A 27,381-nucleotide genomic window follows, 5' to 3' on the forward strand; every position below is an offset into this window, starting at 1 on the left:
TCGGATCTGCTTTCTGTGATCGCAGATTAGCTGGATGTTAAGAGAGTGAAATTCTTTTCAATTGATGAATCTCTCAGGCTGTGGTCAGGGAGCTCTCAAGGCCACATATGTGCCATCGATAGTGCCCTGCACTTGCAGACAAACTGGCTTATTTTTATTGAAAAGGGCATCAATTGCCTCCCTTTTACATTTGTGTTGCTGATTTAAGATCCCATTGAGGCCCCCAGTCTGACTTTGCTGGCAAAATAACTGACTGTGGTGCACCGATCTCAAATGCAACAGGTATCAAATGCTGCGCCCCGCACCTCCCGCCCCCCCCAACCCCCAGTCCATGTGGTGTGAATCCTCATTGAGATGTGGCCAATATAATCTATCACATCCCTCGATGAGCAATAGTGTCTATGAAACTCGCTTTCCCTCATCCCCATGTATGGGCAACATCTCCTGTAGAACCAAGGTCACGCAAAATGTTTTCATGGATTTGTCCCTTCCCTGAGCTGTATTGAAAGGCTTTCTCTTTTCATTCATATCAAAGCTATCAAGAAGACAGTGTTGCCTGGAGCCTGTATTCCCAACTGATACAATTGAGCAATCATTGTTAGTTCCCATTGTTTTGTGCTCCTACATATATAATCATTCTTCAACCCTCCTTAACTTTAAAGTTTTAAAGTTTATTTATTAGTGTCACAAGTAGGCTTGAGGTTTCTGTGAAAATTCACGAATCACCATATTCCGGTGCCTGTTTGGGTATTCTGAGGGAGAATTTAGCATGGACAATGCACCTAACCAGCACGTATTTCTCTTAGTCGGCATATCACATACAATGTGGAAATGCCGGCGTTGGACTCGGGTAAACACAGTGAGAGTTTTAACAACACCAGGTTAAAGTCCAACAGGTTTATTTGGTAGCAAATGCCATTAGCTTTCGGAGCGCTGCTCCTTGAAGGAGCAGCGCTCCGAAAGCTAATGGCATTTGCGACCAAATAAACCTGTTGGACTTTAACCTGGTGTTGTTAAAACTCTCACTTTGTTTATCACATGCAAAGCAGTTCCTTGCAGGATGATATCATCTTGGCGGACAACATGTGGCTGGTCTATCTCCTCAGACATTCATATACATTTACAATTAGGGTGTTTATTAGGGTCCGAAGTTCTCAGACCCACAGTCGGCCTTGTGTTGGTTATCCTCCAGTGGCCAACAGCAACTACGAATACTCAGTTTTTGCACTTCTGTCCTGACCGCAATCATAGGGACTTGAATGCAATGGACAATGCATTAAGAAAATGAAGGGTTCTAGGACCCATGCTGCCTCTTCGCAGCACGGTGGTACATTGGTTAGCACTGCTGCCTCACAGCGTCAGGGACCTGGGTTTGATTCCTGGCTTGGGTCACTATTTATGCGGAGCCTGCTCAGGTTTACTCCAGGTGCCCCAGTTTCCTCCCACAGTCCAAAAGATGTGCTGGTTAGGTTCATTGGCCATGCTAAATTCTCCCTCTGTGTACCTGAACAGGTCATGATGTACCTGAACAGGTGCCAGAGTATGGTGACTAGGGAATTTTCACAGTAACTTCACTGCAGTGTTAATGTAAGCCTAATTGTGACACTAATAAATAAACTTAAACAATGTAGATATTCTTGGAGCAGTCATCCATTCTGACCTGCTCCAGTGAGGATCAGATTGCAACTAAGCCAATATGCAAAACAGCACCTAAACTTGATGCACACCATTAGTAAAGGCTCTAAGATCAGTCATTCAGCTGTGGCGTGCTGTCCATGATTATAAGGTGCACCTGCAATTGGTCCAAAACAATTGTGCACAACCCCTCCCACACGCCCTGAGACCCCCTCACATTGGATTTCTTTCAAACTTATTTTCCTTCCCACTGAACCCTTTAATGTTGATGTCCCCATGCTGTTCGTCAACCTGACCCATTATCTTCTTGCAGCCACGTTAACCCTTACTTTTCAGGACTCTCCCACGAGACCATCCAAAAACCCCACGTGACTTTTCAGCTACTAACATACAGGATGCAGATGTGTCCACTGACCATGACTGTGCCATCTGCCTCAGAGTACCAAATATTTAAACCCCAGGACCCAATTCCCAAGACTGACCATGCTCTGTACAGCATCCATGCATCACCATCACTACCCAGAGAGACCTTCTCAGCCAAAGAGGGGACCAAAATACATGTGCTACACAAAGCCCTCTAATGTGGTGCACACAGTCCCAGGATAATCTTTTCAAAATGCCCAGACAGCATGGCCTTGCAGGGTAGGGCAGTCTGTTCAAAATGCCCCCAACAGTGTGGCCTCAGCACCAAGACAGTGTCTGATTCCTCCTTGGGCAGTCTCATAACTCTTGCTCCAGGAGTGTCTTTCACTACCCCCCACTACTGTTTCTTGGTCCTTTCCACCAATCCTGTCTCTGACTTCCCTCCTGTGTTCCAAAAGCCGATTGTCCTGCTGGCCGTAATGACTGGATTTTGTGCCACGTTGTCCCATTCCCACATCACTAATTATGCTACCACAGGGAATGCATAGTCTCACTGGTGGGCGGCCTCTGATTTGCCTGCCACGCCATTACCTCGCTATTTCCTCGCACAGCGTGCCATATTTACAGAGCAGTTGCACGCACAGCTTTCATTGCTTTCAGGCCTGAACTGTCGCACAAGAAACATGACCCCCAAAAGGCAAGGAGATTGCAGCCTCTCATTTTTCTGATGCCTGCTTGTCATGCCTTTTGGACGCCATGGGGGACCCTACATGATGTCCTTTACCCCTGCTCCAGTCAAGGGCCAATCAGTTTTAAGTTTATTTATAGTGTTATAAATAGGCTTACATTAACACTGCAATGAAGTTACTGTGAAAATCCCCTAGTCACCAAACTCGGCGCTTGTTCGGGCACACTGAGGGAGAATTTAGCATGGACAATGCATCTCACCATACTCTTTGGAGTATGGGAGGGGACAAGAGCACCTGGAGGAAACACACACAGACACAGGGAGAATCTGCAAACTCCACACAGACGGTGACCCAAACCAGGAATGGAATTCATGACCCTGGCGCTGTGAGACAGCAGTGCCAATCACTGTGCCACCGTGCTGCCAATCAGTCTGATCACTCAGGCTTGGGAGGAGGTGACAATGGAGGTCATAGAGTCATAGAGGCTTACAGCGTGGAAACAGGCCCTTCGGCCTAACTTGTCCATGCACCCTTTCTTTTTAAACTACTAAGCTAGTACCAATTGCCCGCGTTTGGCCCATATCCCTCTATACCCATTTTGCCCATGTAACTGTCTAAATGCTTTTTAAAAGACAAAATTGTACCCGCCTTGACTACTACATCTGGCAGCTTGTTCCAAAAACTCACCACCCATGTCAGTGCCAATGCTGCACAAAGAGGTCAGCCATCTAATGCAGTAAGATGATGAATGATCTAATTCATTATGCAAGGGTAAGTTAACCATCTTATTATTCTAAACTCACAAACCCATCACATTCATGGGCATCTCACTCACTGCCAGCTCCAGGTAAATTACCTTGCACACTGTCTCTCGTGTGCGCATACACACACACACACCTCGATCTAGCCTCACCTCCTCTGGAGATTGTCTCCTCAGCCTTCAGCATATTGAGGTCATTGTACTGAAGAACATGTATCTCCATACACACCCTGGCCTCTCCCCATTACCAAGTTCTCCCCTAGCCCTGCAGCCTCTCTCCTTGCCTAAGACAATTTCTCCCCCTTCCCCAAGCAAGTCCAAGACCTGCAGCTATTGAAAAGTCACCCCCACCTTACAGCTGGTCTGGTAAGTAGAGACCCTCTCATGAGCCCCCCCCCCCTTCCCCTTCCCCCTTTCCCCCTCCCCCCTTTCCCCCTCCCCCTTTCCCCCTCCCCCTCCCTCTCCCTCCCTCTTCCTCACCCCCTCACCCTCCCCCTCCCACTGGTGACCATCACCCAAAGCAAGGTAGGTAAACTAACCTGGAAGTCCCGAGCGAAAGGCAGTTCACCAAGTGCTCATGTCCAGTTGTGCAACATGGCTGGGTGCAATGTTCCCTTCCCCCACCCATCTCAGGCAGCCGCAATGTCAAGATGCTAATGCATTAGAATTCCGTGCCTGCCGTTGGAGGACTGGGTAGGTGAGCCACCATTTACAGGGGCATTGGACCTTTGCAAATTGGTTTCCTAATGGCTTCAGACTGATTTTTGACCATCTCACAATATCGTGCTACGTGCCATGGTGCTTGCTGTTAGTGGGGGGTGGAAAATTCTGCCTGGAGATTTTTCTCATTCATATGAGTTTGGTGCTACATAGAACAATGCATTTGTCCTTTGACACTTGCATCTGATTTGAAACATTTATGTTAATATACATACATTCATTGGTCTTAACAGAATTGAACAACAGCTCAACAAGTGAATGTTTCGAAATACCTGGTCTGGATCTGGAAGCTGCCATGACACGGTAAATGTATTCTTGAACCTTGAAATAAATTTACTTCAATAACTGTTACTACAGTTCACACGACCCAAATTATGCAATTTTATATGCAAAACTCTTTATTGCTACAGGTTTGCACTCTACTTTGTGGGGATTGGCTGTGCCAGCATTATTTTAGGCAGTATACATGTCTGCCTGTTTTTACTTGCTGGCATACGGCAGACTGGAAAAATACGGCAAAAGTTTTTCCACGCAATTCTTCATCAAGAGATGGCTTGGTTTGACTCGAACCAGATAGGTGAACTTAACACAAGGCTGACAGAGTAAGTAACTGACCTTTAATATCCAGCTGCTGTTTATGGTAGTCCAATATTGAAAGGAATTGCAACACATATATTTAGGACAGATGGCTTCAAGTTTCCAAACTGTCTGTATTTTAATCTGTCTAATTCATATATTCAACCGGTTTCATAATAGATTTAAGCATTGTTAGCTATTCTTATTGCTGTACCACAGTTATTTGATACCATATCCTTTTCTACTTCACTTTTAGCTATTTCTACAATTATTCAGTTAGTTCTCCCTTATTGCTGCATACGTTTCTTACCTCTAGAAGTATGCAGGATAACTTTTATGTTTCACTGCTTTCTCTGAAACTACTATCATGTCTGGAGGTAACAAAGGTAGGCCTTTGGTAACCAGGATAGAGGTTATACAATTAACCTGTTGAATTTTGTTGGGAAGGAATGAATCAAACAGCCCTGTTTTAGGAAGGGTCTGACAATGTTTGCTGAAAGTCCACAAAATTCTCATTGACTCAAAGACACAGTCCATCACATATCATTCCATCAGATTGTTGATTGCTGTCAGCATGCAAACTAACTATATCAAAGTTTCTTGATGGCGTGTAAGTTTTGAGAAATCATTTTATGTGACCATTGAAAATCATTGCATTTGTAGCATTGTTTTATGTGACAAAAATTGACAAAGACATAATTCTATTTCTCTTATATTAACAGTGCTGTAGACACCATCAAAGATGGTCTCGGGGACAAATTCAGCATATTCATGCAGTTATTTAGCACTTTTGTGTGTGCATTTATAATTGGATTTGCCTATGGATGGAAGCTTACATTAGTCATACTGGCGATCTCACCCCTTATCATGGTCTCAGGAGCCACATGGACAAAGGTATAAGGATAATATTCTTTTCAAAATGTAGTAAACTTGTACGCAAAAAAGGGGTCCAATATGCTCTTAATGGTGTAATATTAGAAAAACTGAAAACTAAACCGTTAAAGTAATATGAATGCTGATGTGCAAAATACATATACTTCAATAACTATGAAGACGTGTAATGTCATTTGTGACAAAGGACATTGGAAATCAAATTTTGCAAGTTAAATAATGTTAAATGATGAACTTGATGTAAAAACTGATTTTAAAGTTGTAATTGTGCAACAGCTATCATGGTATTTATTATTTTAAGAAAGGAATAGGCCAAACTTCATTTATAGATCATAGAGATCCTACAGTATAGAAGGAGGCCATTCAGCCCATCGAGTCACATCCCACCCAAGTCCTATTCCCCTAACCCCACACATTTGCCTTGCTAATCCCCCTGACACTAGGGTCAATTTAGCACGGCCTATCAACCTAACCTGCACATCTTTAGACTGTGGGAGGAAACCGGAGCACCCGGAGGAAACCCATGCATACACAGGAAGAATGTGCAGACTCCGCATAGACAGTGACCCGAGGCTGGAATTGAACCTGGGACCCTGGCGCTGTGAGGCAGCAGTGTTAATCACTGTGCCACTGTAAAGTGAAAGGACAGGATATGAAATTTTGGGTGTAAACGTTTTCTCAGACTAAACGCTAAAGATGGTCAAGTATTTTAATAAGGTTGGAAATAGAAGATGGGGAATAGAACCAAGAAATGCACCAACTGCATCCAGATTAAATTGCTTAATTAAAATATACGTGTCATAGAGAAGCCAGTAGTTACTATAATGTAATTTTAAAATTGATCTTCAATGCAATGGAAACCCTGTGAGATGCAAAACATCTTGCACCAATTCAGCTTCATTGCTGTATATAAGAAGGAAAATTGATAACATACAAACCCATTGAATAGCTTTGAAATAGCTGAAGGGAAGCTTTAAGAAACAGGAGGCTTTGTAGAATTGATACTAAATATTTCAAACCAGTTTAAGAGCAGAAATCAGCAAAGTCAAAGAGACAAAAGAGTAGAATATAAATCAAAACATAGTAATCAAATTTTATATCACTCTGTTCAGACGACGTCTTGAATATTGGCTCCAATATTTGCTCAGGACCATAAAGAGACTGGATTGGGAAGATGGAGGTGGGATTGAGGAAAGGGGCAAATGCAGAGCTGTGTTTCTGGATGGAAAGCAAGGGTTTCCTGGTAGTCCATTGAAGTTAACAACAGGACATCTTTTAAATACTTTAGCATGTTTCCCATTTGACAATTAGCCTGAATTGACAGACTGACTGTCTGTCAGGAGAGAGAGCCTGCAGTATAGGGCTGAAGTTTAGGAGGTAAGAGGGGGAAGAGGACAAGGTGCAGCATGGCACCTTGTGAAAGATCACATGTGGGAGATCACAGCTGGAACGCATGAAATTAGATTTAGGTCAAGGGCGAGACCATTAATGTCAAGGAGGAGATATCTGAGATTGCCCGTCATGGAGTCTGCAAATAAGCTGCCTTGTTGGACTGGAAACACTCCTGCTCCTCTAGGCACACGAGAAATGCTGTAAAAAAAACATTATGGGGGCGATTTTACCATTTTCATTCTAAGTGTTGGGTGGACTTGAAACTGGGAGTGTTTCAGATTGTTTTCTGGGCGCGTTTTGAGACCCCCCCATACACACTCTGACTGCAAAAATATCAGTGAGTCCGAATCTTGCTGCAGAAGTCTGTGGGCGGGGTTAAGTGCGTCTGAAATCCTGCAGCTCTGATCGGAACCTCCAACTGCGCATGCGCAAACAAAAGTGATTGACTGCTGCTCCCCTGCCACATCCCTCCCGGGCTGGAAAATGCCTCCCCCTGGCCCCCACAGACAATGCCCCATCCCCACAACATTACTGACCCTCTTATCCCCTCATCTCCTGCCACCCAGACTGATCGCGGCCGTTCTCCTCCCCCCCCCCCCTCCCCCACTGATCGCAGGTAGAGTGGCAGCGGTCCCCCCTTCCCCCCTGCCAATCGCAGGCAAAGTGGCAGTGGCCACCCCTTTCCACCAAACCCCCTCCCCATCAGCACACCTGCAAGTACTCACTTGCCTTCCCCTCAATGCTAACTAGCAAACTGTATGTAACCTGCGGAAATGCTCTGCCAAACTGCCTGCAGCTGATCTGCCCTAACGAGGGGCAGCTCCATTAAAAACCCCAAGGATGGACAGACAGGCAGTGCAGGAAAAAGATGACCAAACGACCAGCCACCAGTTTCACTGAAGGCGAGCTCGGGAGACTGCTGGATGTGGCAGAGGTGAGGCAGGACATATCCAGGGCCAGGGCCTCCAGAGGACGCCCACCAAGCGCATTATAGATAACGGGGCGAGGTAGGGAGCTGGACCCCTCCACCTCTGATGTACATTCTGGGGAGACATGTAGACGTAGTGGTAGGCCACGTAAGGTTAGGAAGTTATAGTTGCACAAGATGGTACAGGCTGCACTAGTTATATCGATCTTTAAGCAAGATCGTTTTTATGTTACAACTTATTATTTAAACACCATTATTGCCACCATTAAATGTTTTTTCACCACCCACCTGTGGCTAATTTGTCTCAGATTTGTCTCGAACAGGAATCCTCTTCCCTTGACGGTTGCCGGAGGGATGCTTCATGTTGATGACAGTTGGGGAGGCCCCTCAACTCTGTGTCACTGAGAAAATGAAGCCATTTGTTCTCCAGAACCCACGGGCAATTCCCTCCCCTCCCACACCCCACCTTCCCTAGGGCCCTGTATGGGGGCTTTCAGATCCCTGACCCACTACACAGACGTGGGCCCAGGTGCCAGCGTGTATGTGGAGTTCAGGTAGGAGTCAGACTAGTTTGCACCAGGGCATCATCGTAATGGTGCTTAGTGAGTCATCATCACCCTCCTGCCTGCCAAAGATACTCACTAACGCAGTGTACCCACCACTCTGGTGTAACAATGTTGCAGGAGAGAGAAGGACTTTGGCGAGGGGGAGGGGTGGGGGAGGGGGGAGGGGGAACAGGCCCCTAGTTAGCGAAGCGCCTGGTGATTAGGACCTCCCTGGCCACCCTCACATGCCTCATTCTAGCTGCCAGCCCTCCAGCGCCTGGGTGGTGTTGCTTGGAGTGCTCTTCCTCCTCCTCCTGCTGGGCAGTCTCCTGCCCAGCGACACCCGGCTAGTTGGCCCTCCACATACTACTCCTCCTCCAATAGGTCACCTCTCTGCTGTGTCTGGTTGTGCAGGGTACAGCACACCACCACAATGTGGGAAGAGATCAGGGAGCTGTACTGTAGGGCCCTGCCAAGCGGTCCAGGCACCGGAACCACATTTTCAGGAGCCCTACGCACCTCCCACTATAGAGAGATGGCTGCATGGGCCTCATTATAGCGGGTCTCTGCCTCAGTCGCAGGCCTCTGCACAGGTGTCATTAGCCATGTCCAAAGCGGGTAACCCATGTCACCCATGAGCCGCCCCCGCAGCCTGGGCTTCTCCCCAAAGGCCTCCAGTATGTCAGAGCTCCTCAGAATGAAGCTGTCATGTACACTGCCTGGGTGTCTTGTGCATAATGTACACAAACCAGTTGGACATTCAGGGAGTGGAACCCCTTTCTGTTGATGAATCTTCGTGGGTTCTGCTGCGGGGCCTTGAGGGCAATGTGGGTCCAGTTGATGGCCCCCTGCATATGAGGCATCCCGGGAATAGCTGCAAACCCTGCAGCCTGGGCTTCCCGTTGGGCCTGGTCTCGGTGAAATTTGATGTACTGCCCAGCCCAGGCATACAGGGCTTCCGTGACCTGCTTGACACAGGTGTGCATGCCTGACTGGGAAATGCCACATACATCTCCGCTGGGGGTCTGGAAGGAGCCAGTCCCATAAAAGTTCAGAGCGGTCGCCAGTTTGACAGCCACCGAGAGTGGGTGCCCCCCTCTCTAGGTGCCAGGTCCTGCAACAGGTGGCACAGGTGTTGCACTGCCTCCTTTCGAAGGCAGAGCCATCGGCGGCACACAGTGTCCGACATCTATCCAAATGACACTCGTGGGCAGAAATACCAGGGTCTCCATTCCCTCATCCTCCTGCGCCCCCTGCCGCCCCCACCCCCCACCCCCCCACCCCCGCCCCCTCTGGGTGAATGGCGGACTCCTCCTGCCTCTGGTGGCCGTCCCCTTTGCTCCTGTGAGTGGTAAGGCCTGGGCCTCCTGTGCCTGCAATTCTTCCTCCAGCTCCTCCTCCTCAGCTCCAGCAGCAACCAAACGATCGATTGGTTGCATCGCTAAAGTCATCTTGTCAATCTGAAGGGCGGGGGCGTTGGTTGGAGAAGGAAAGAAACACATGGTGAGGTTAAGGAACTTGCTCCTAGCCCAGCAACACACTGCCCATTCCCCCCACCCACATGCCCCTCAGCATCCGAGACCCCCGTTCCCCACCCACAAGCCCCCCCCCAGAAACACAGACCCCCCATTACCCACCCACATGCCCCCCAGAATCACAGCTCCTTGAAAAGTTCTGAGGTTGCAGCAGTGCAATTTCCAAGGGCTTTGTGTGCATCTTTCAGCTGGAAGACTGCTGAGTGCACTAGGACCCAGCAGCATCCACAAGACCCGAGGTCAGTGCAGAGACCTGGGTCCATGCTGCTAATCTGACTTCAGACACCCTGCTGAGCAACAGCTCCCCACCCTCCCACATACTCGCAGAGCCCCCCTGACCCAAAAAACAAAATGGCCGCTCTAAAAGGACACCCCCTAAGCAGCACAAAGCCGTCGGATGGTAGGCACTTACCTCCTCACTCACTCTCACTGATGGAGTGCCCAAATCGGATTTTTATGGAGCATGTCTCTTTCAGGCTGATTCCGGATTGGCGAACGCGGTGGTAAAGGCGGATGTGCCGGTAAAGTGGGGCGTGCAGCTCATTAAGTGGTTTGAAATCCATGCAAATACATTTAAATGGCTGTCGCGCCCATTTTGGGAGGGTTCCCGATTGTGGCCATTTTCGGGCCTTGGTAAAGGGGGAACCGGTGCGGAGGCGGGCGCAAATCGCACTACTTGCCTCACGCCCGACTTTACCAAGTTTTCATGCAACGTGATGGTAAAATCGCGCCCTATGGATCTGGGTTTTTTTTAGATGATTTGAACTGCCAGATTACCCAAGCTCCAAGAAACCTGTCATTGGGTAAAACTAAAAAAAGGTGAAAATGTCACATGTCTCCCTGAATGATTTCAGTCAAAACCTGTCTGCTTCCAGTGGATTGCTTTCCCACCCCAATCTACTTTCATTAAAACTGGAAGTGGATGGGTAGCAATGAGTTTTGAAAGGGAAAACATTTTTACTTTCCACCTATTCTAATTATTTCCATTGTGTTCAGGCTCTGGAGAGAAACGTGCTGTTTTTCTCACTGGAACCAGTAATCTGCCATTTTTTGGTAAGATTTCCCCACTTTCTGTTTGGATGAGTGGAATTAAACTGAATTTTTCCACATCTATATATGGTTTGTGAACCTTCTGACAAAATGGACAAAAACCTAGTCTTTCCACTTAAATTAATGCAATTTAATTCATGCCAGAAATTATTTACCATCTTATCTCATATTAAAACAGCTTTTGACATCACTGACCGGTCAGGAATTGGCAATTTATGCCAAAGCAGGGGCAGTGGCTGAAGAAATTCTAATAGCAATAAGGACCGTCTTTGCATTTGATGGACAACAGAAAGCACTAGCAAAGTAAGTTTCATTCTAAGTCTCTGCTCAAAGTTAAATGTACCACAAAAGTAGATCATTCTTATCATTCATTGGGGTCTGTGAGTGGTTGATCACCATTGGTTTCTCCTGCCAATTATTCCATACAATCTCCTCTTGGCTGGGACTTGAATGATGGGGGAAGTACCCTTAAACCAGAGAAAGACTCAAAACAAAATAAATCAGCAAGAAAGATTTGGAAGAAATTTCTAATCACGTGTTTTGAATAGTTGAGAGATGATTGCAGAAACAGCAACCTGAGTGAATGTAAACATAAATTTCAAAAGAAGATGGAACATGGGACCTACACACACCTGCACATAAGAACATATGAGTTAGGAGCAGAGGTAGGTCACTTGGCCTTGTCAGAGTCAGCTTTCCCCACCAGATACCAGGAGTCAAGCCCAGCCATCCAAAAAATTCAGACCCTTCAACCTCTCTCCATTTAGATAATATGATTCTTTTTTATTCTTCCTCCCAAAATGGATAAGGTTCATATTTTCTTACAATATGTCGCATTTGCCAGATCTTTGCTGATTCACTTAACCTATCTCTGTCCCATTGAAGCTCCCTGACGCCTTCTTCACAACTTAATTTTTTACCTTTCTCTGTGTCATCAGAAAATTTAACTATGATAATTCCTTCCCCTTCATTCAAATCAACGATAGCTTATTTCCCTTCATTCAAATCATTTATATAAATTATAAAAAGTTGAGGCCCCACTGATCCCTGTGGCACATCACTCATTACATCCCGTGAATGAATAAAGACCCAGTTATGGCTACCCTCTGTTTCCTGTTAGTTAGCCTCGCCAATCTGTCCTGCTCCAGTCGAACAATCATTTGTTCGACTGGAGCAGGACAGAGGGAGAGATTCTCAGCAGCAGTGCTGAGGGTGAGAAAAATGCCGTGATTTATTTATTTAATCCGTTTTTTTCGCGGGCTTTTTTCAAGGGTTTAAACTAAGGGAAGTGGGAGTAGGCTGCAGGGGATCCTGGGAGACTTTTTTTAGTATAAAAGTCACTCTATACAGCGGGCAGCGTTGGGAGCGGGCAGCGTCGGGAGTGGGGAGTAGAGTGTGAACTGTAAGGGCTTTGGCTCACAGGGCTTCGGCGAGGACAGGCAGAGGCAGGGTAGGGTTTCACTTTTAAATTACACCAACTTATACAAGGTAAATTGGTATGGAGGGATATGTAATGTGCTGTTTCTGCATGATGTGGGAGCAAGTGGACCCCAAGGTGGACCCCAGGGACCATGTCTGCAGTAAGTGCTGGTTGCTGGAAGAGCTCCAGCTCAAGGTAGATGAACTGGACTCTGAGCTACAGACACTGAGGCTTATCAGGGAAGAGGAGAGCTATCTGGATAATGTGTATAAAGAGAAAGTCACGCCCCTGAGACTGACTAACTTAGCTGGGGGTCAGGGACAACAGGGAGTGGCTGCGGGTGAGGCGGGCAGTGGGGGGAAGAAAGGAAGTAGTTTGCGGGAGGTAAAGTCCCAAGAACCTCAGCTCTTAAATCTGTGCAACAGATTTGAGGTTCTTGCCACCAGTGTAGATGGGAAAAATGACTGCGAGAAGGACGAACAAACTGCCGGCAGTACCAGGGTGCAGGGTACTGCTGCAACGGAGAAATCAAAGAAAAATGTAGTAGTGATTGGGGATAGTGTAGTTAAGGGCACAGACACAGTTCTCTGTGACCAGGATAAGGAATACCGTAGGTTGTGTTGCCTGCCTGGTGCTCAGGTCCAGGATGTATCATCTGGGCTGCAGAGGAATTTGGAGTGGGAGGGTGAAAATCCAGTTGTCGTGGTCCATGTAGGTGCCAATGTCATAGACAAAACAGGAACTAAGGATCTGCAGAGGGAGTACGAAGAGCTAGGGAACAAATTAAAAAGCAGAACTAACAAGGTGGTAATCTCTGGATTATTACCTGAGCCACACGCGAATTGGCGCAGGGTTAATAGGCTTAAGGAGATAAATGCGTGGCTCAAGGATTGGTGTGGGAGGAATGGGTTCAAATTCATGGGGCAATGGCACCAGTATTTGGGCAGATGGGACCTGTATAGATGGGATGGTCTCCATTTGAACCGTGCTGGGACTAGAGTCCTAGCGAATCTTATCACTAGGGCTGTAGATAGGGCTTTAAACTAATTTAGAGGGGGGAGGGTGCAGAGGTAAGAGGAATTACGAAATCAATGGTAGAGGAGAGGGAGCGAGTGCAAGTGAATGAGGGCATTCAAGTAGTTAAAGGAGTAGAGGGCGAGGGAGAGGTTGATAGTGTTTCATCAAATCGGGTCCAGATAAAAGCTGGAATAAAAACACTTTGCCTGAATGCACGAAGCATTCGGAACAAAGTTAATGAGTTGATGGTGCAAATCAGCACTAATGGGTATGATCTAGTGGCCATTACAGAAATGTGGCTGCAGGGAGACCAGGACTGGGAGATGAATATCCAGGGGTATCAGGCATTTAGGAAGAATAGACAGGAAGGAAAAGGTGGTGGGGTAGCTCTGTTAATAAAAAATAATATCAGGGTAGTAGTGAGGGATGACATTGGCTCTAAGGAACAAAACGTGGAATCGTTATGGGTAGAGATAAGGAATAGTAGGGGGAGAAAGACACTAGTAGGTGTGGTCTATAGACCCCCAAATAATAATGTTGAGGTGGGGAGGGCTATAAACAAGCAAATAATGGATGTGTGCAAAAACGGAACAGCAATAATCATGGGGGACTTCAACCTGCATATTGATTGGCTGACTCAAGTTGGAAGGGGTGGGATGGAGGAAGAGTTCTTAGAATGCTGTCGGGATAGTTATCTTGAACAGTATGTTACAGAACCGACGAGGGAACGAGTTATCTTAGATCTGGTAATGTGTAACGAGGTAGGTAGAATTAAGGATGTTCTTGTGAAGGACCCTCTTGGGTCAAGTGATCACAATATGGTCGAATTTCTGATACAAATGGAAGAGGAGAAAGTAGGGTCCCATACCAGTGTCCTCTGTTTGAACAGAGGGAAGTACGATAGGATGATGGCTGAATTGGCTAAGGTGGACTGGGAGAGCAGACTGGTAGGTAGGACAGCTGAGGAACAGTGGAGGATTTTTAAGGAGATCCTTTTCAGTACTCAGCAACAATATATTCCGGTGATAAAGAAGGACTGTAAGAAAAGGGATAACCAGCCGTGGATAACAAAGGAAATTAAGGAGAGTATTAAATTAAAGACCCATGCGTACAGATTGGCCAAAAATAGTGGAGAATCGGAAGATTGGGAAAACTTTAAGAAACAACAAAGAAGGACTGAGAAAGCGATAAAGAAAGGAAAGATAGGTTATGAAGCTAGGCTGGCTCTAAATATAAAAAATGATAGTAAAAGCTTTTACAAATATATAAAAAGGAATAGAGTGGCAAGAGTGAATGTTGGACCCTTGGAGGACGAGAGGGGGGAATTAATAGTGGGAAATGAGGAAATGGCTGAAACTTTAAATACGTTTTTTGTGTCGGTCTTCACGGTGGAAGACACAAATAGTTTGCCAAATATTAACGATAGAGGGTTGGTAGGAGGAGAGGTACTCAATACAATTAATGTTACCAGGGAGGCGGTGCTTGGTAGACTAACGGGACTGAAGGTGGACAAGTCCCTGGGCCCGGATGGAATGCATCCCAGGGTACTGAAAGAAATGTCAGAGGTAATAGCGGATGCGTTAGTGGTTATTTATCAAAATTCGTTGGATTCTGGGGTAGTGCCGGCGGATTGGAAAACGGCTAATTTTATGCGGCAGTTTAAAAAAGGAAATAGACAAAAGGCGGGTAACTACAGGCCGGTTAGCTTAACGTCTGTAGTTGGGAAAATGCTGGAATCCATCATTAAAGAAGAAATAGCAGGCCATCTGGATAAGAATGGTTCGATTAAGCAGATGCAGCATGGATTCATGAGCGGAAAGTCGTGTTTGACAAACTTGTTGGATTTTTATGAAGATGTGACCAGTGCGGTTGACGGAGGGGAACCGGTGGATGCAGTGTTTTTGGATTTCCAAAAGGCGTTTGATAAGGTGCCTCACAAAAGGCTGCTGAAGAAGATTGGGTCACACGGAGTTGGGGTTAGGGTGTTAGCGTGGATTGGGGATTGGCTATCCGACAGGGAGCAGAGAGTCGGAATAAATGGGCGCTTTTCTGGTTGGCAGATGGTAACTAGTGGCGTGCCGCAGGGATCGGTACTGGGGCCTCAACTATTTACCATTTATATAGATGATCTGGAGGAGGGGACTGAGTGCAGGGTAACAAAGTTTGCAGACGACACAAAGATAAGTGGAAAAGTGAATCGTGTGGAGGGCTTAGAAGGTCTGCAGAGAGATTTGGACAGGCTGAGTGAGTGGGCGAGGAACTGGCAGATGGAGTATAACGTTGACAAATGCGAGGTTATTCACTTTGGAGGAAATTATAGCAAATTGGATTATCTAAACAGAAAAAAATTACAACATGCTACTGTGCAAAGGGACCTGGGGGTCCTTGTGCATGAGACGCAAAAACCCAGTCTGCAGGTGCAACAGGTGATCAAGAAGGCAAATGGGATGTTGGCCTATATCGCAAGGGGGATAGAATATAAAAGCAGAGATGTCTTGCTGCATCTGTACAGGGCATTGGTGAGGCCGCAGCTGGAATAGTGTGTGCAGTATTGGTCCCCTTATTTGCGGAAGGATATATTGGCCTTGGAGGGAGTGCAGAGAAGGTTCACCAGGTTGATACCAGAGGTGAGGGGTGTTGATTATGAGGAGAGACTGAGCAGATTGGGTTTGTACTCGTTGGAATTTAGAAGGCTGAGGGGGGATCTTATAGAGACCTATAAGATAATGAAGGGGTTGGATAGGGTAGAGGTGGAGAGATTCTTTCCACTTAGAAAGGAAGCTAGAACTAGAGGGCACAGCCTCAAAATAAAGGGGGGGTCAGTTTAGGACAGAGTTGAGGAGGAACTTCTTCTCTCAGAGGGTGGTGAATCTCTGGAATTCTCTGCCCACTGAAGTGGTGGAGGCTACCTCGTTGAATATGTTTAAATCACGGATAGATGGATTCCTGATCGGTAAGGGAATTAGGGGTTATAGGGATCAGGCGGGTAAATGGAACTGATCCATTTCAGATCAGCCATGATCTTATTGAATGGCGGGGCAGGCTCGAGGGGCTAGATGGCCTACTCCTGCTCCTATTTCTTATGTTCTTATGTTCTTATGTTCAATCTTCTATCCATGCCAGCATGTTACCCCAGACGCCATAAGCTTTAATTTTCAACAATAACATTTGGTTTGTACCTTATTGAATGTCTTCTGGAAATCTAGGGGGCGATTCTCCCAAAAGTGCTGAATTGGTGGGAAAACTGTTCTAGAACACGACTGTTTTGTCAGTTCAGCTTCACACTCGAATCTCCGCACTCTGTGCACTGCAGAGGTTCCAAACGTGAATCTCATTAAAAACTCATGGGGGCAGGGCCTACTTGCACCGGAGTCTGATAGTTCTGGAGCTCTACGCATGTGCAGTGGGCCCGATCTGTCAGTCTCCCCGTTTGCTGTCCGGCTCAATCACTGGCCAGCTCAGCACCCCCACGGTTCTGCCCCCCCAACAATGTCCCTACCCCCCCCCCCCCCCGCCCCCCCCCCCCCCCCCCGCCCCCACCCCCACCCCCCCACCGCGCCCCCCCCCCCCCCCCCCCACTGGTCCGATCGAACCCCCACCCCCACTGGTCCGATCGAAGCCCCCACAACAATTCTCGGGCCAGCCCTGCACCCCCCCCGCCCCAGAGCACCCCGATGTCTAGCCCACCTCCCCCCCCAGCAGTGGCAATCCCCCCAACCCCCCTCACCCTGGCAGATCCCCCCCACTGACCCCCCCGGGGTCAGATCCCCTCCCCCCCTCCCGGGAGGCAGGCCCCTCCCCCCAGCCCTCCCCAATTGCTGCCCTCCCTCCATCCCAGACCGATCGCCATGCAGAATGGCAGCGGGACCCACCCACCCCCACCAATTGCCCCCAGGCCCCATCCACAGTAGGCCCCACCCCTTGGCACTGCCCAATGCCTGATGGGCAGTATAAGGTGCCCCTTGGGCATGGGCACTTTGCCACTTGGGCAGTGCCAGGGGGCACAGGCTGGCACTGCCAGGGTGCCCATGTCCAAGGAGCACCACTCCCTGTTGCCCGACCCCCTGGGGGGCCCTGATTGCCTCCCCTTCATTCCAGCGGGGTTTCCTGCTTGTTCCCCGAATGTGGGGAGTTACTCTAAACCCCACCAGAATGAAGTACTCCTGGCGTGGTGGGAGATTCAATCGGGACCAGCAAGTTCCCGATAATGAAATGTAAAACATATTTAAAATACATTTTAAAAAAGATTCAACTAACTTACCTATCTTCCCACCGGTTTCCAGCGTGGTCTGGTCTCCGACTGTTCGCCAGCTCTGGGATATGCACATGCATTCCCGGCGCATGCGCAAATCCCGAAACAAGGTCGACAACGCGCATTTACCAGCCCGACCCGCCAGAAAAGTTGCGGGTTGTGATGGGAGAATCGCCCCCCTAAGCACAGTTCATCCACTGGTTCTCCTTTATCATAGTATGTGTGTTGCTCCAATAAAGTGGTTACCTATGATTTCTCTTTCACAAAACCATGTTGACTCTACCTTATGAATTGTTTTCACAATGAATTAGATGTCATGGTGTTAAGTTACAGTGCAATTTAAAAACATTAACATTTCGAATCTGAAATTAACCCAGCCCACTGCATTTTAAGCAGAAGCACAATGGACATATTTAGTGACTAACACGCTCCCAGGAGACATATTGCTCATTTAAATATTATAGTACATTTATGTGCCTCCCATTTTATCTCCATTTTGAATTTAATTATGGCATGCTTGGTTTCCTAAATCTCAGAAAAACTGCTAGTTAAGGGGAGGAAAGGACTGCTACATGGAGGAATAGGAATAATCATACCTATACCATCAAGCAAGCCCATTTTCCTCCCACAATCAGCCATGGCTGTTTCCACTACTCCACTTACAAGTGGACCCCCTATGCAATCAGCCACATGATAGGGCACTCTGCAAGATCAGATCATCTATAAACCTGTTTCCATCTACTCCTGTGCCATAATTTCCCCACTGATCCAGTCTTCCTGGTTTCTGTACCCCTCCACCCTGCCTTTTTTGATTCCTCTACATGCATCACTGCATCAGGAGCTTCAAGATCTATCCATTACCCTCTTGATCTTTCTGACCAATTCCACCCCATGCGATGCAGGCCTTTAAGCTTCCCCATTCCCACTTCTGCATTCCGTAGTTGTGGCTTCTGATCTTCTCCCATCTGATCACCTCTCTCCTTCCTGCCTGCAAACCCCCTCAAGTCCCCATGTCAGTCTACGATCTTCTGAACTCATCAATTTCCTCCTTTCCCCGGCCTTTTCAGAGATCTCCTTCTCTCCTCTCCATTACCCTCCTGGTGCTGGAAGCCTCCCACCTAACACTCAGCCTCTGAATCTGGCTGGAACAATAAATAACAACCACACCCTGCCTTTAAATTTGGCTCAACTGGAGGAATCCATTGGCTTTCTGAACACAAGCCTACCCCTCACCCTGCAATCCTTCACAACCTCGCCAGTAATATCAGGATCTAATAATCTGCATATCAAATGAAGAATATAATTCATCAAGATGCTGAAATCTGAAAAATCTTAAATTTCTGCTGAAAAAACATACTGGGATGTGATTCATATAACAAATATATTCAATGTGAATAGAAGATATGAAAAAGGCTAACAATACAAAGGACAAAGAAATACCAAAATGTCCAGAAACTTAGTGGGGAATTTGAAGTCCCATAAATTGGGTTTGAATGAGATTGGATGTAAAAATGTATAAAATTCCAAACCCAAACCATCTTGCCACGTCCAGTGGAACAGGATGGCAGGCAACCAACCCATTTCCAGAAGAAAAGTCACAATTTGAAGTGTTTTCATGAGGCCTTGTAACTTTATGGAAACCCAGCAGCCAAAGGGAAATGAGGACTGCTGCATGGCTGAGGTAAAAGCCTTTCAAACACTACTTGCGAGCCAGGAAAAGCAGGATTCTTTCTCCTGGTTCCACAAACTATCTTGCTCCCTGTGATCAGACTCCATCCCTGACATGGTGGGACACGATGTGGGACACCCCCATGACTTGCAGTCACTAACCCCGGTCACCTTGTCAACCCACAGTAGGATTCACTAACCCAAACTTACCACCAAACACTGTAACCAGTCTTCCCCTACAAGCTGCCCTTTAAGATCTCTACCCAGCAGCAGGAACCCTACCAGCTCCTCAGTAGCAACCACTTCAGTAGCATTCCCTGCATGAAGTTAAACAAGATGTGGAGAATCCCCACAGCCTGCCTGGACCTGCAGAGTTTCACTGGCTGTCCTGTCTGGAGACAATACACATCTTTTTAGCCTGTCTTGATGCTCTCTCCACTCACGTTGTTTGTATCTTAAAGACTTGATTAGCTGTAAGTATTCGCATTCCAACCATTATTCATGTAAATTGAGTCTGTGTCTTTATATGCCCTGTTTGTGAACAGAATTCCCACTCACCTGAAGAAGGGGCTTGGGGCTCCGAAAGCTTGTGTGGCTTTTGCTACCAAATAAACCTGTTGGACTTTAACGTGGTGTTGTTAAACTTCTTACTGAAGTTAAACAAACCTATCAATCAGTCTCTACCAGGCAGGGACCCTGTTGGGAAAAAACAGCAAGCACTCTGTAGAGTTAAATCTCCACAGCATTCAGGGAAATGGAGACCATAGACTTAATCAACAGGAACAGTAGTAGGCCACATAACCTCTTGAGCCACAATAAGATCAGGGGCTTATCTGAATGTGACCTTACTTTCACGCTCCTGCCTGCCATTCATAATCACTGACTCCCTTGTCGATCAAAAATCTTATAAAGCCTTTAATATACTTATTGACAAAGTCTCCCTGCTCTATGGGATAGAGAATTCCAAAGATGACCAACTTTCTGAGAGAAGTAATTTCTCCTTATCTCCATCATATGTGCATCAACCCTGTTAAATCCTCTCATAATCTTACATGTTTTAATAAGGTCACCTCTTATTATTTTAACTCCAATGCGTATCAGCTCAACCTGCTCAACCTTCCCTCATAAGACAACACCTTCATCCCAGGAATCAAACTAGTGAATCTTCTCTAAATGATCACCAATGTAAATATATTCCTCCTTCAGTAAGAACACCAAAACTGTACACAGTACTCCAGGTTCGATGCCCTGTACCACTGTAGTAAGTCTAAAGTCTTCCCTGCTTTTATACTCTATTGATTCAATGAAGGTGAACATTTTATTTGTCTCACAATGCTAAGTTTTTGTGATTTGTATATGAACTCATCTAGATCCATCTGTTCTGTAGTATTCAGCAGTCTTTCTTCATTTAAATAATATTCTCTTATCTATTCTGTCCACTAAAGTGGACAGCCTCCCATTTCCCACGTTTTTGTCCACTTGCTGAACTATCTACATCCCTATGCAGACTCATTGGTCAGAGTGTTGCCCCTGATGCATGTAGCATTAATCAGCAACTTGCCCAGCTCACTGCACCTGTCTCTGGAGAAACTTTCCCAAATTATGCAATTCTCATTCTTTGGGGGATGGAGGTGACTTGGGTTTGATTTGGGTCCACCACCCACAGAACTTGAGACATCTCTGCTGAGATATTTATAGCTTCTGGAAAGCAGCTAAAACTGGCATAATTATAGCCCTTGGGGAAATGTCAACACACAGCTATTGTAACAGCTAGAACGGAATTTTTTAAACTTTCCCTGACATAGTGTCCTAGGCCTAACCATCTTCAGCTGCTTCATCAATAACCTTCCTTCCATCATAAGGTCAGAAGTGGGAATATTAGCTGATCATCGCACAATGTTCACCACTGTGACTTGTCAGATACTGATGCAATCCAGGGTTAAATGCAGCAACACCTGGAGAATATGCATTTGGCTGACAAGTAGCAAGTAACATTTGTGTCACACAAGAAGCAGGCAATGACTTTCACCAACAAGAAATAATCTATCCATTGCTGCTTGACATTCAATGGCATTACCAACTATCAATATCCTGACCAGAAACTGAACTGAACTAGCTATATAAATACTGTGGTGACAAGAGCAAGTCAGAGGCTAGGAATCCCGCAGTGAGTAACTCACCTCCTGACTCCCCAAAGCCTGCCCACCATCTACAAAGCACAGGAGCGTGATGGAATACTCTTCACAAGGCCTGGGTGAGTGCAGCTCCAATAACACCCAAGAAACTTGACACCATCCTGTATAGAGTGGCCTGATTTATTGGCTTGTTTCCTGTCTTTCATTTTCAATGGAAGTGTGGTTTCCATTCTGTTGGGACCATTACAGAATGTAGGAAATTTTGGAAGATTACAACTAATGCCTCCACTACCTCTGCAGCCACTTCTTTGAGACCTTAGGATATAGACCAAGGGCAAGATTGTCAGGTCACCCCTTGATTTCCCATTGACCCCACCTCACGCCACCAGGAAACCCACGGCAGGGCTGTGCCTTCGCTGGGACCGGAAGATCCTGCCAACATGAACAGCCCAAGTCTTTTCACTTGCTCTCATGCCCACATCCGTCCCTGGCTTGCTGTAGAACAGTAAGAAGTTTAACAACACCAGGTTAAAGTCCAACAGGTTTATTTGGTAGCAAATGCCACTAGCTTATTTGCTAGCTTATTTGCTTATTTGGTTGCTTATTTGCTACCAAATAAACCTGTTGGACTTTAACCTGGTGTTGTTAAACCTGTTACTGTGTTTACCCCAGTCCAACGCTGGCATCTCCACATCATTGCTGTAGAACTCCAGTGACACCCAATGCAAACCACTCGAACAACACCTCATATTCCAATTAATCATGTTACAGCCTCTGGACTCAACATTGAGTTTAACTACTTTAGACTTTGAATTTCCCCCTCCATCTTTGACCCCTTTTTTTTGTTTTTGTGCTTCCTTGTTTTGTCCCAATAAACTCCCCTTCTCCCACATGGCTATCTGTCCCTTGTTTTTATTAAGCACTGACCTTTGTTCTATTAATACATTCTGCAATCTTACTTCCTTTATGCTACTCTGGAGTCCTTAATGCCACTATTAATACTCCCTTTGTCTTTGTCCATGACATCTTTGTCAACCTCTCCTTAGCTCCCACTTACCCCTGACTTTCTATTCCAGATGTGGAGATGCCGGCGTTTGACTGGGGTAAACACAGTATATTACTGTTGTTAAAACTCTTACTGTTTCTATTCCAGGCCAACATTTTCTGTTTTTATTTCCGGTCTTTTCTCTGCTGGTTGCCTTGCAGCAGAGAGACATAGGGTCACAGAAAGCAGTTTCAGTTCAGCTGATGATTGCTCTGAAGTGCAGGAAGCTGTTTACGTCTCTCTCTAACTGATTGCTGAGGAAAATAAGTCTAAGAATCTTAGTTAAAGTAACAATGAATGTCGAGTGAATGCTCGGTCTCAGGGGAGATACCGAGTGCCAGCAGTCTACTTGGAGAGGGAACTGCAGGGAGCAGGTGCTAAACAAAGACATTTAAGTCCAGAAACAAGAACAGGTATTTGGAACAGATCCTGTTCAGTGAAGTTAAGAGTGAGGAACAGAGATAGACTCCCAAGTTAAATGACAAAGCTGCAGGAAGCCGATACAAATCATTATAGGTCTACGAGAATCTAAAGATCCAGGGAGATAGCCAAAGGTCTGTAACCCCTTAATATGGGCCAGTGAAACAGTGGTGTTCTCTTGGTACAGCTGAATACCTGAGTGTGTGTAGAAGGCAAAGGTTGAATGTACATGGTGCTTCAGGGAAAAGGAACATCGGAAAGAGAAGGTGAAACCCTGGAGGTGTATCCTTAATGAAGACATCTGAGAGAAAGCATTGCTTGGGAGAAGATCTCAAGATGTGTTCTCCAAGAGGGAGAGTAGAAACTCTTGTCCTCTTTTTAGGAAGAGGGAGAGTAGAAACTCTTGTATGAAAGACAGAGTTCCAGTAGACCTGTTGGCTCACAGTGTGAAAAACGTCTGGGAGGAATTGCTGAGAAATCCGTAGAAGTTGTTTTGAGTGGCATCTGTCACTTGGTGTGGTGTGTCTGATCACATTTTGCCTGTTGGTTTACATGGATTATGTACGTACTGTTGAACAATAGAGTATAAGATAGATTTTGAAGTTTGTGTTATCCTTACAAATCTCTCTCTCTATATATCATATATCTCTGTAAAGGTACAATTGTGGGGGGAGTACTGTAATATAATTCTTGTTTAATAAATGTTTTATTATTTTGTTAAAAGTTCATCAGTAACTCTGTTCAGTGACCATCCCACATTTCTAAATAAAAAGATGAAAGTTAGGCTCTATCAAGGCAGGTTTCAGTTTGGGATCTAGCTGGTCCAGTAGTAACATCAGCTGGGATCGCAACACAGATCATATCAACAATGTACGTTGACATTTCATGGCAAACATGAAACATACAGCCTGAGAGATTTTACAGTTTCCAGTCCTTCAGCATATTTTATCAAGATATGATGTAGGTCAGAATGATGTGTCAAACCTTCCATATTTTAATGAATAATGACAGAATTTAACATCCTGGGAAACATGTTATAATGATTGTAGTTATTTGTTATTTCTAATTATTTCAGATATGAAGCCAACCTAAAGAATGCTAAGGACATTGGAATAAAGAAAGCTATCACCACAAATGCTTGCATCGGTTTTAATAACTTCTTAATATATTGTTCCTATGCTCTTGCTTTGTGGTACGGGTCCAAACTGGTTGTTGATGAGCCTGAAAACTATTCAATTGGACAAGTTTTGATTGTGAGTATAGTATTTTGGAAGTTAAATTACCATTCTTGTTTTGCAGAATTTACAAAGTAATTTTCTCTTTGTTTTTGTCCTTATTGAACAGCATAGTCCCTTTAAGATTGCCAAGTGGCTGTTCATGCATGCATCTTAAAGAGGGCATTGATTGTATGTTGCCTGTTCATTCACTATGCACCGCATTCTCAATTGTTGAGAATTTGCGTACCTTAGAGTGAACATTGGCTTGGAATCTTCTACTTGCGCATTTTACAATCTGTGACTTTCTGCCCATTCATTTTAACAAGCATGGGAGGCTATTGAGCACAGTGTAGAAAACTCTAGCCTCAGGAGTTGTACAGATGCAAAAATAAATGTCAAACATCAGTAACCAGAAAAATGCTGCAGATTATTGAAAAACAGATTATAATAACTTTTTCTCATCTCTCTTCTCCCTCCAACCGCCGCTCTCCCTGTTTGGATGTTTCTTCAGGTACCTTCATATTGTATGGATAGTTCCTCTGGCTCCTGAACCAAACAGAAAAAAAAATCAGCCCAAATCTTCTGGTCTCTGGATCGTCAAGAGTCTGGACATGTGACCAATGAGGCACATCAGGATTCTGTGGAAGTCCTGATATGTGGACCTACATGAGAATTGCCCAGAAAGTTTAATCTCCTAGGGAGCAATTCCCCTGCTACCTGGGACAATGAGCAAATATCTTTAACTCTGAGATAACGTCAGAGACTAGTGACAGATCCACAGTACCTGCCTGGAGAATTACTCATGAAATATTGGACAGTTTAAAAACTGGTCTGATACCATAACTCCACAACTGACCCCCCCCCCCCTTCCCCCTCCCCCTCCCCCTTATCATGCCCTCAGGACCAGACAACTAAACCCTGACCTGCCACAATCACCCCTCAAACCCAACTCCCATCATTGGAGTCCAGTTTTCAATAATATATATTTGCAGTTATTCCTTTGCACGAGCTTTTAGGAATGCTTTTCAAAGTTGTGTATAAATAAATCTAATTCAACAACTAACTTTCTATCATATTTTTACAGGTGTTCTTTTCTGTGTTGATAGGAGCATTCTCCCTTGGCCAGGCAGCACCAAACCTAGAAGGTGTTTCAAAGGCTCGTAGTGCTGCTTACGATGTTTATAGCCTTATTGCAAAGGTAAGTAAGGCCTTGTATATCTTTTACACTGCTAGCACTCATTGCAATTACTTGTCTTGTTTAAAATGGATTCCTCCAGTAATGGTATGGCAATTAAGCCATCAGCCTCAAAGGTGAATAGTTCATTTGGGAATTTTAGCCAGGGCACCAGAAGGGCCTCAGCACCTGGGGCAATTGCGAACAAAAACGAGGCAGGGTTCTTGCTCCCAATTGCTGTTTAGCTTTTCCTGCTGGGGAGTATTCATAGCTGAGCATTGTCAGAAAACAAGATGGAGCAATGATGTCCCATTGGCTGAACTTCTAATAAGCAGTCATCAACCAGGCACACGAAAGAGGATTGGTCAGATGGTTGTCATACCCAAAGGTTGATGGCATTTTTGGAACTGTACACATTAACAATAACTTCAGGAATGGAGGTGAAAAAAACGCAAAACAATGGAAAGAAAGTGCAAACTAAAGGTAATGTGTGCAGTTAATTACCCGTGCAGCTGTCGTGGAAGTGATTTGGTTGTTTTGTCAAAACATGACAATGCGAATCTCTCTCTTTGTATAACTTTATTTCCAGCATCGCCCCATCGACAGCAGCTCCAAAGATGGTCATAAACCAGACGGTATCAAAGGAGACATTGAATTCAAGAATATTCATTTCACTTATCCAACCAGACCAGATATAAAAGTATGTTTTTATTCATCTTTTCTTGAATATGTTTATAAAGCCAATGGAAAAAAATATTAATTTGTATTATCAGGAAACACAGGCCAAACCATCATGGATTGTATGAATTAGAATCAATTTCCCTCCCAGCAGATTTGCAAAGATCAAAGCACTGAAATTCCTCCAGTGTTTAGTAGTTTGCTAGGATGAAGTGGGGGTGAGATTTGGAGTGGAACATTGCTGCTGTGATGTAAAATTCCGTAAGAAGTTTAACAACACCAGGTTAAAGTCCAACAGGTTTATTTGGTAGCAAAAGCCATACAAGCTTTCGAGGCTCTAAGCCCCTTCTTCAGGTGAGAAGGGGCTTAGAGAAGAAGGGGCTTAGAGCCTCACCTGAAGAAGGGGCTTAGAGCCTCGAAAGCTTGTGTGGCTTTTGCTACCAAATAAACCTGTTGGACTTTAACCTGGTGTTGTTAAACTTCTTACTGTGTTTACCCCAGTCCAACGCCGGCATCTCCACATCATGTAAAATTCCAACAGGAAAGGGCAATATGTTTTTTTTTCTCCCACTCTCTGCCCTTGTGGCGTTCAAGGAAGGGAGTCTGGAAAATCATAGAGTTTTACAGCTCATCAAGAAACCTTTTGGCCCAGCTCATCTGTGCTGGCCATCAAGCACCAATCTATTCTAATCCCATTTTCCAGCACTTGGTCTGTAGCCTGGTATGCTATGGTTTTTCACGTGCTCTTCTAAATGTTTGTTGTGAGGGTTCCCGCCTCTACCATCCTTTCAGGCAGTGAGTTCCAGATTACCACCACTCTCTTAGTAAAAAAGGTTTTCCTCAAATCCCCTCTAAATCACCTGCCCCTTAACTTAAATCTATGCCTCTGGTTATTCATCCCTCGAAGAGGAACAGTTTCTTCCTACATCCTTCATAGTTTTGTACACCTCAATCAGGTCCCTCATCAGCCTTCTCTGCTCAAAGGAAAATAACCCTAGCTTCTCTTCACAGCTGAAACATTCCATCCCAGGCAACATCCTGGTGAATCTCTTCTGCATCCTCGAGAGCAATCACATCCTCCTTTATAGTATAGAACTGCACACAGTACTCTAGCTGTTGCCTAATGAATTTCCGTGTCATCTACACATTTACTGATACCCCCCCACATTCACATCTAAATCATTAAGGAACCCAGCACTGATCCCTGCAATACATCACCGGACTCAAACTTCCAGTCACAAATGACATTTCAATTGTAACCCTCTGCCTCC

At 45.5% G+C, this 27,381-nt stretch overlaps 1 protein-coding gene across 1 annotated transcript in view; it reads left to right on the plus strand.

The window, feature by feature from the left end:
- The first annotated feature begins 5,596 nt into the window (after positions 1–5,596).
- Positions 5,597–27,381, plus strand: part of LOC144503611 (ATP-dependent translocase ABCB1-like) — a 102,505-nt gene continuing 80,720 nt past the window's right edge. The window contains exons 1-5 of the mRNA XM_078228215.1: positions 5,597–5,637; positions 11,263–11,387; positions 24,117–24,294; positions 25,343–25,456; positions 26,022–26,132. Coding sequence (XP_078084341.1) covers positions 5,611–5,637; positions 11,263–11,387; positions 24,117–24,294; positions 25,343–25,456; positions 26,022–26,132 — 555 coding nt within the window. The 5' untranslated portion in view covers positions 5,597–5,610. The remainder of the gene's footprint in view (positions 5,638–11,262; positions 11,388–24,116; positions 24,295–25,342; positions 25,457–26,021; positions 26,133–27,381) is intronic.

Source organism: Mustelus asterias, chromosome 2 (genome assembly GCF_964213995.1).
Source record: "Mustelus asterias chromosome 2, sMusAst1.hap1.1, whole genome shotgun sequence".
NCBI lineage: Eukaryota > Metazoa > Chordata > Chondrichthyes > Carcharhiniformes > Triakidae > Mustelus > Mustelus asterias.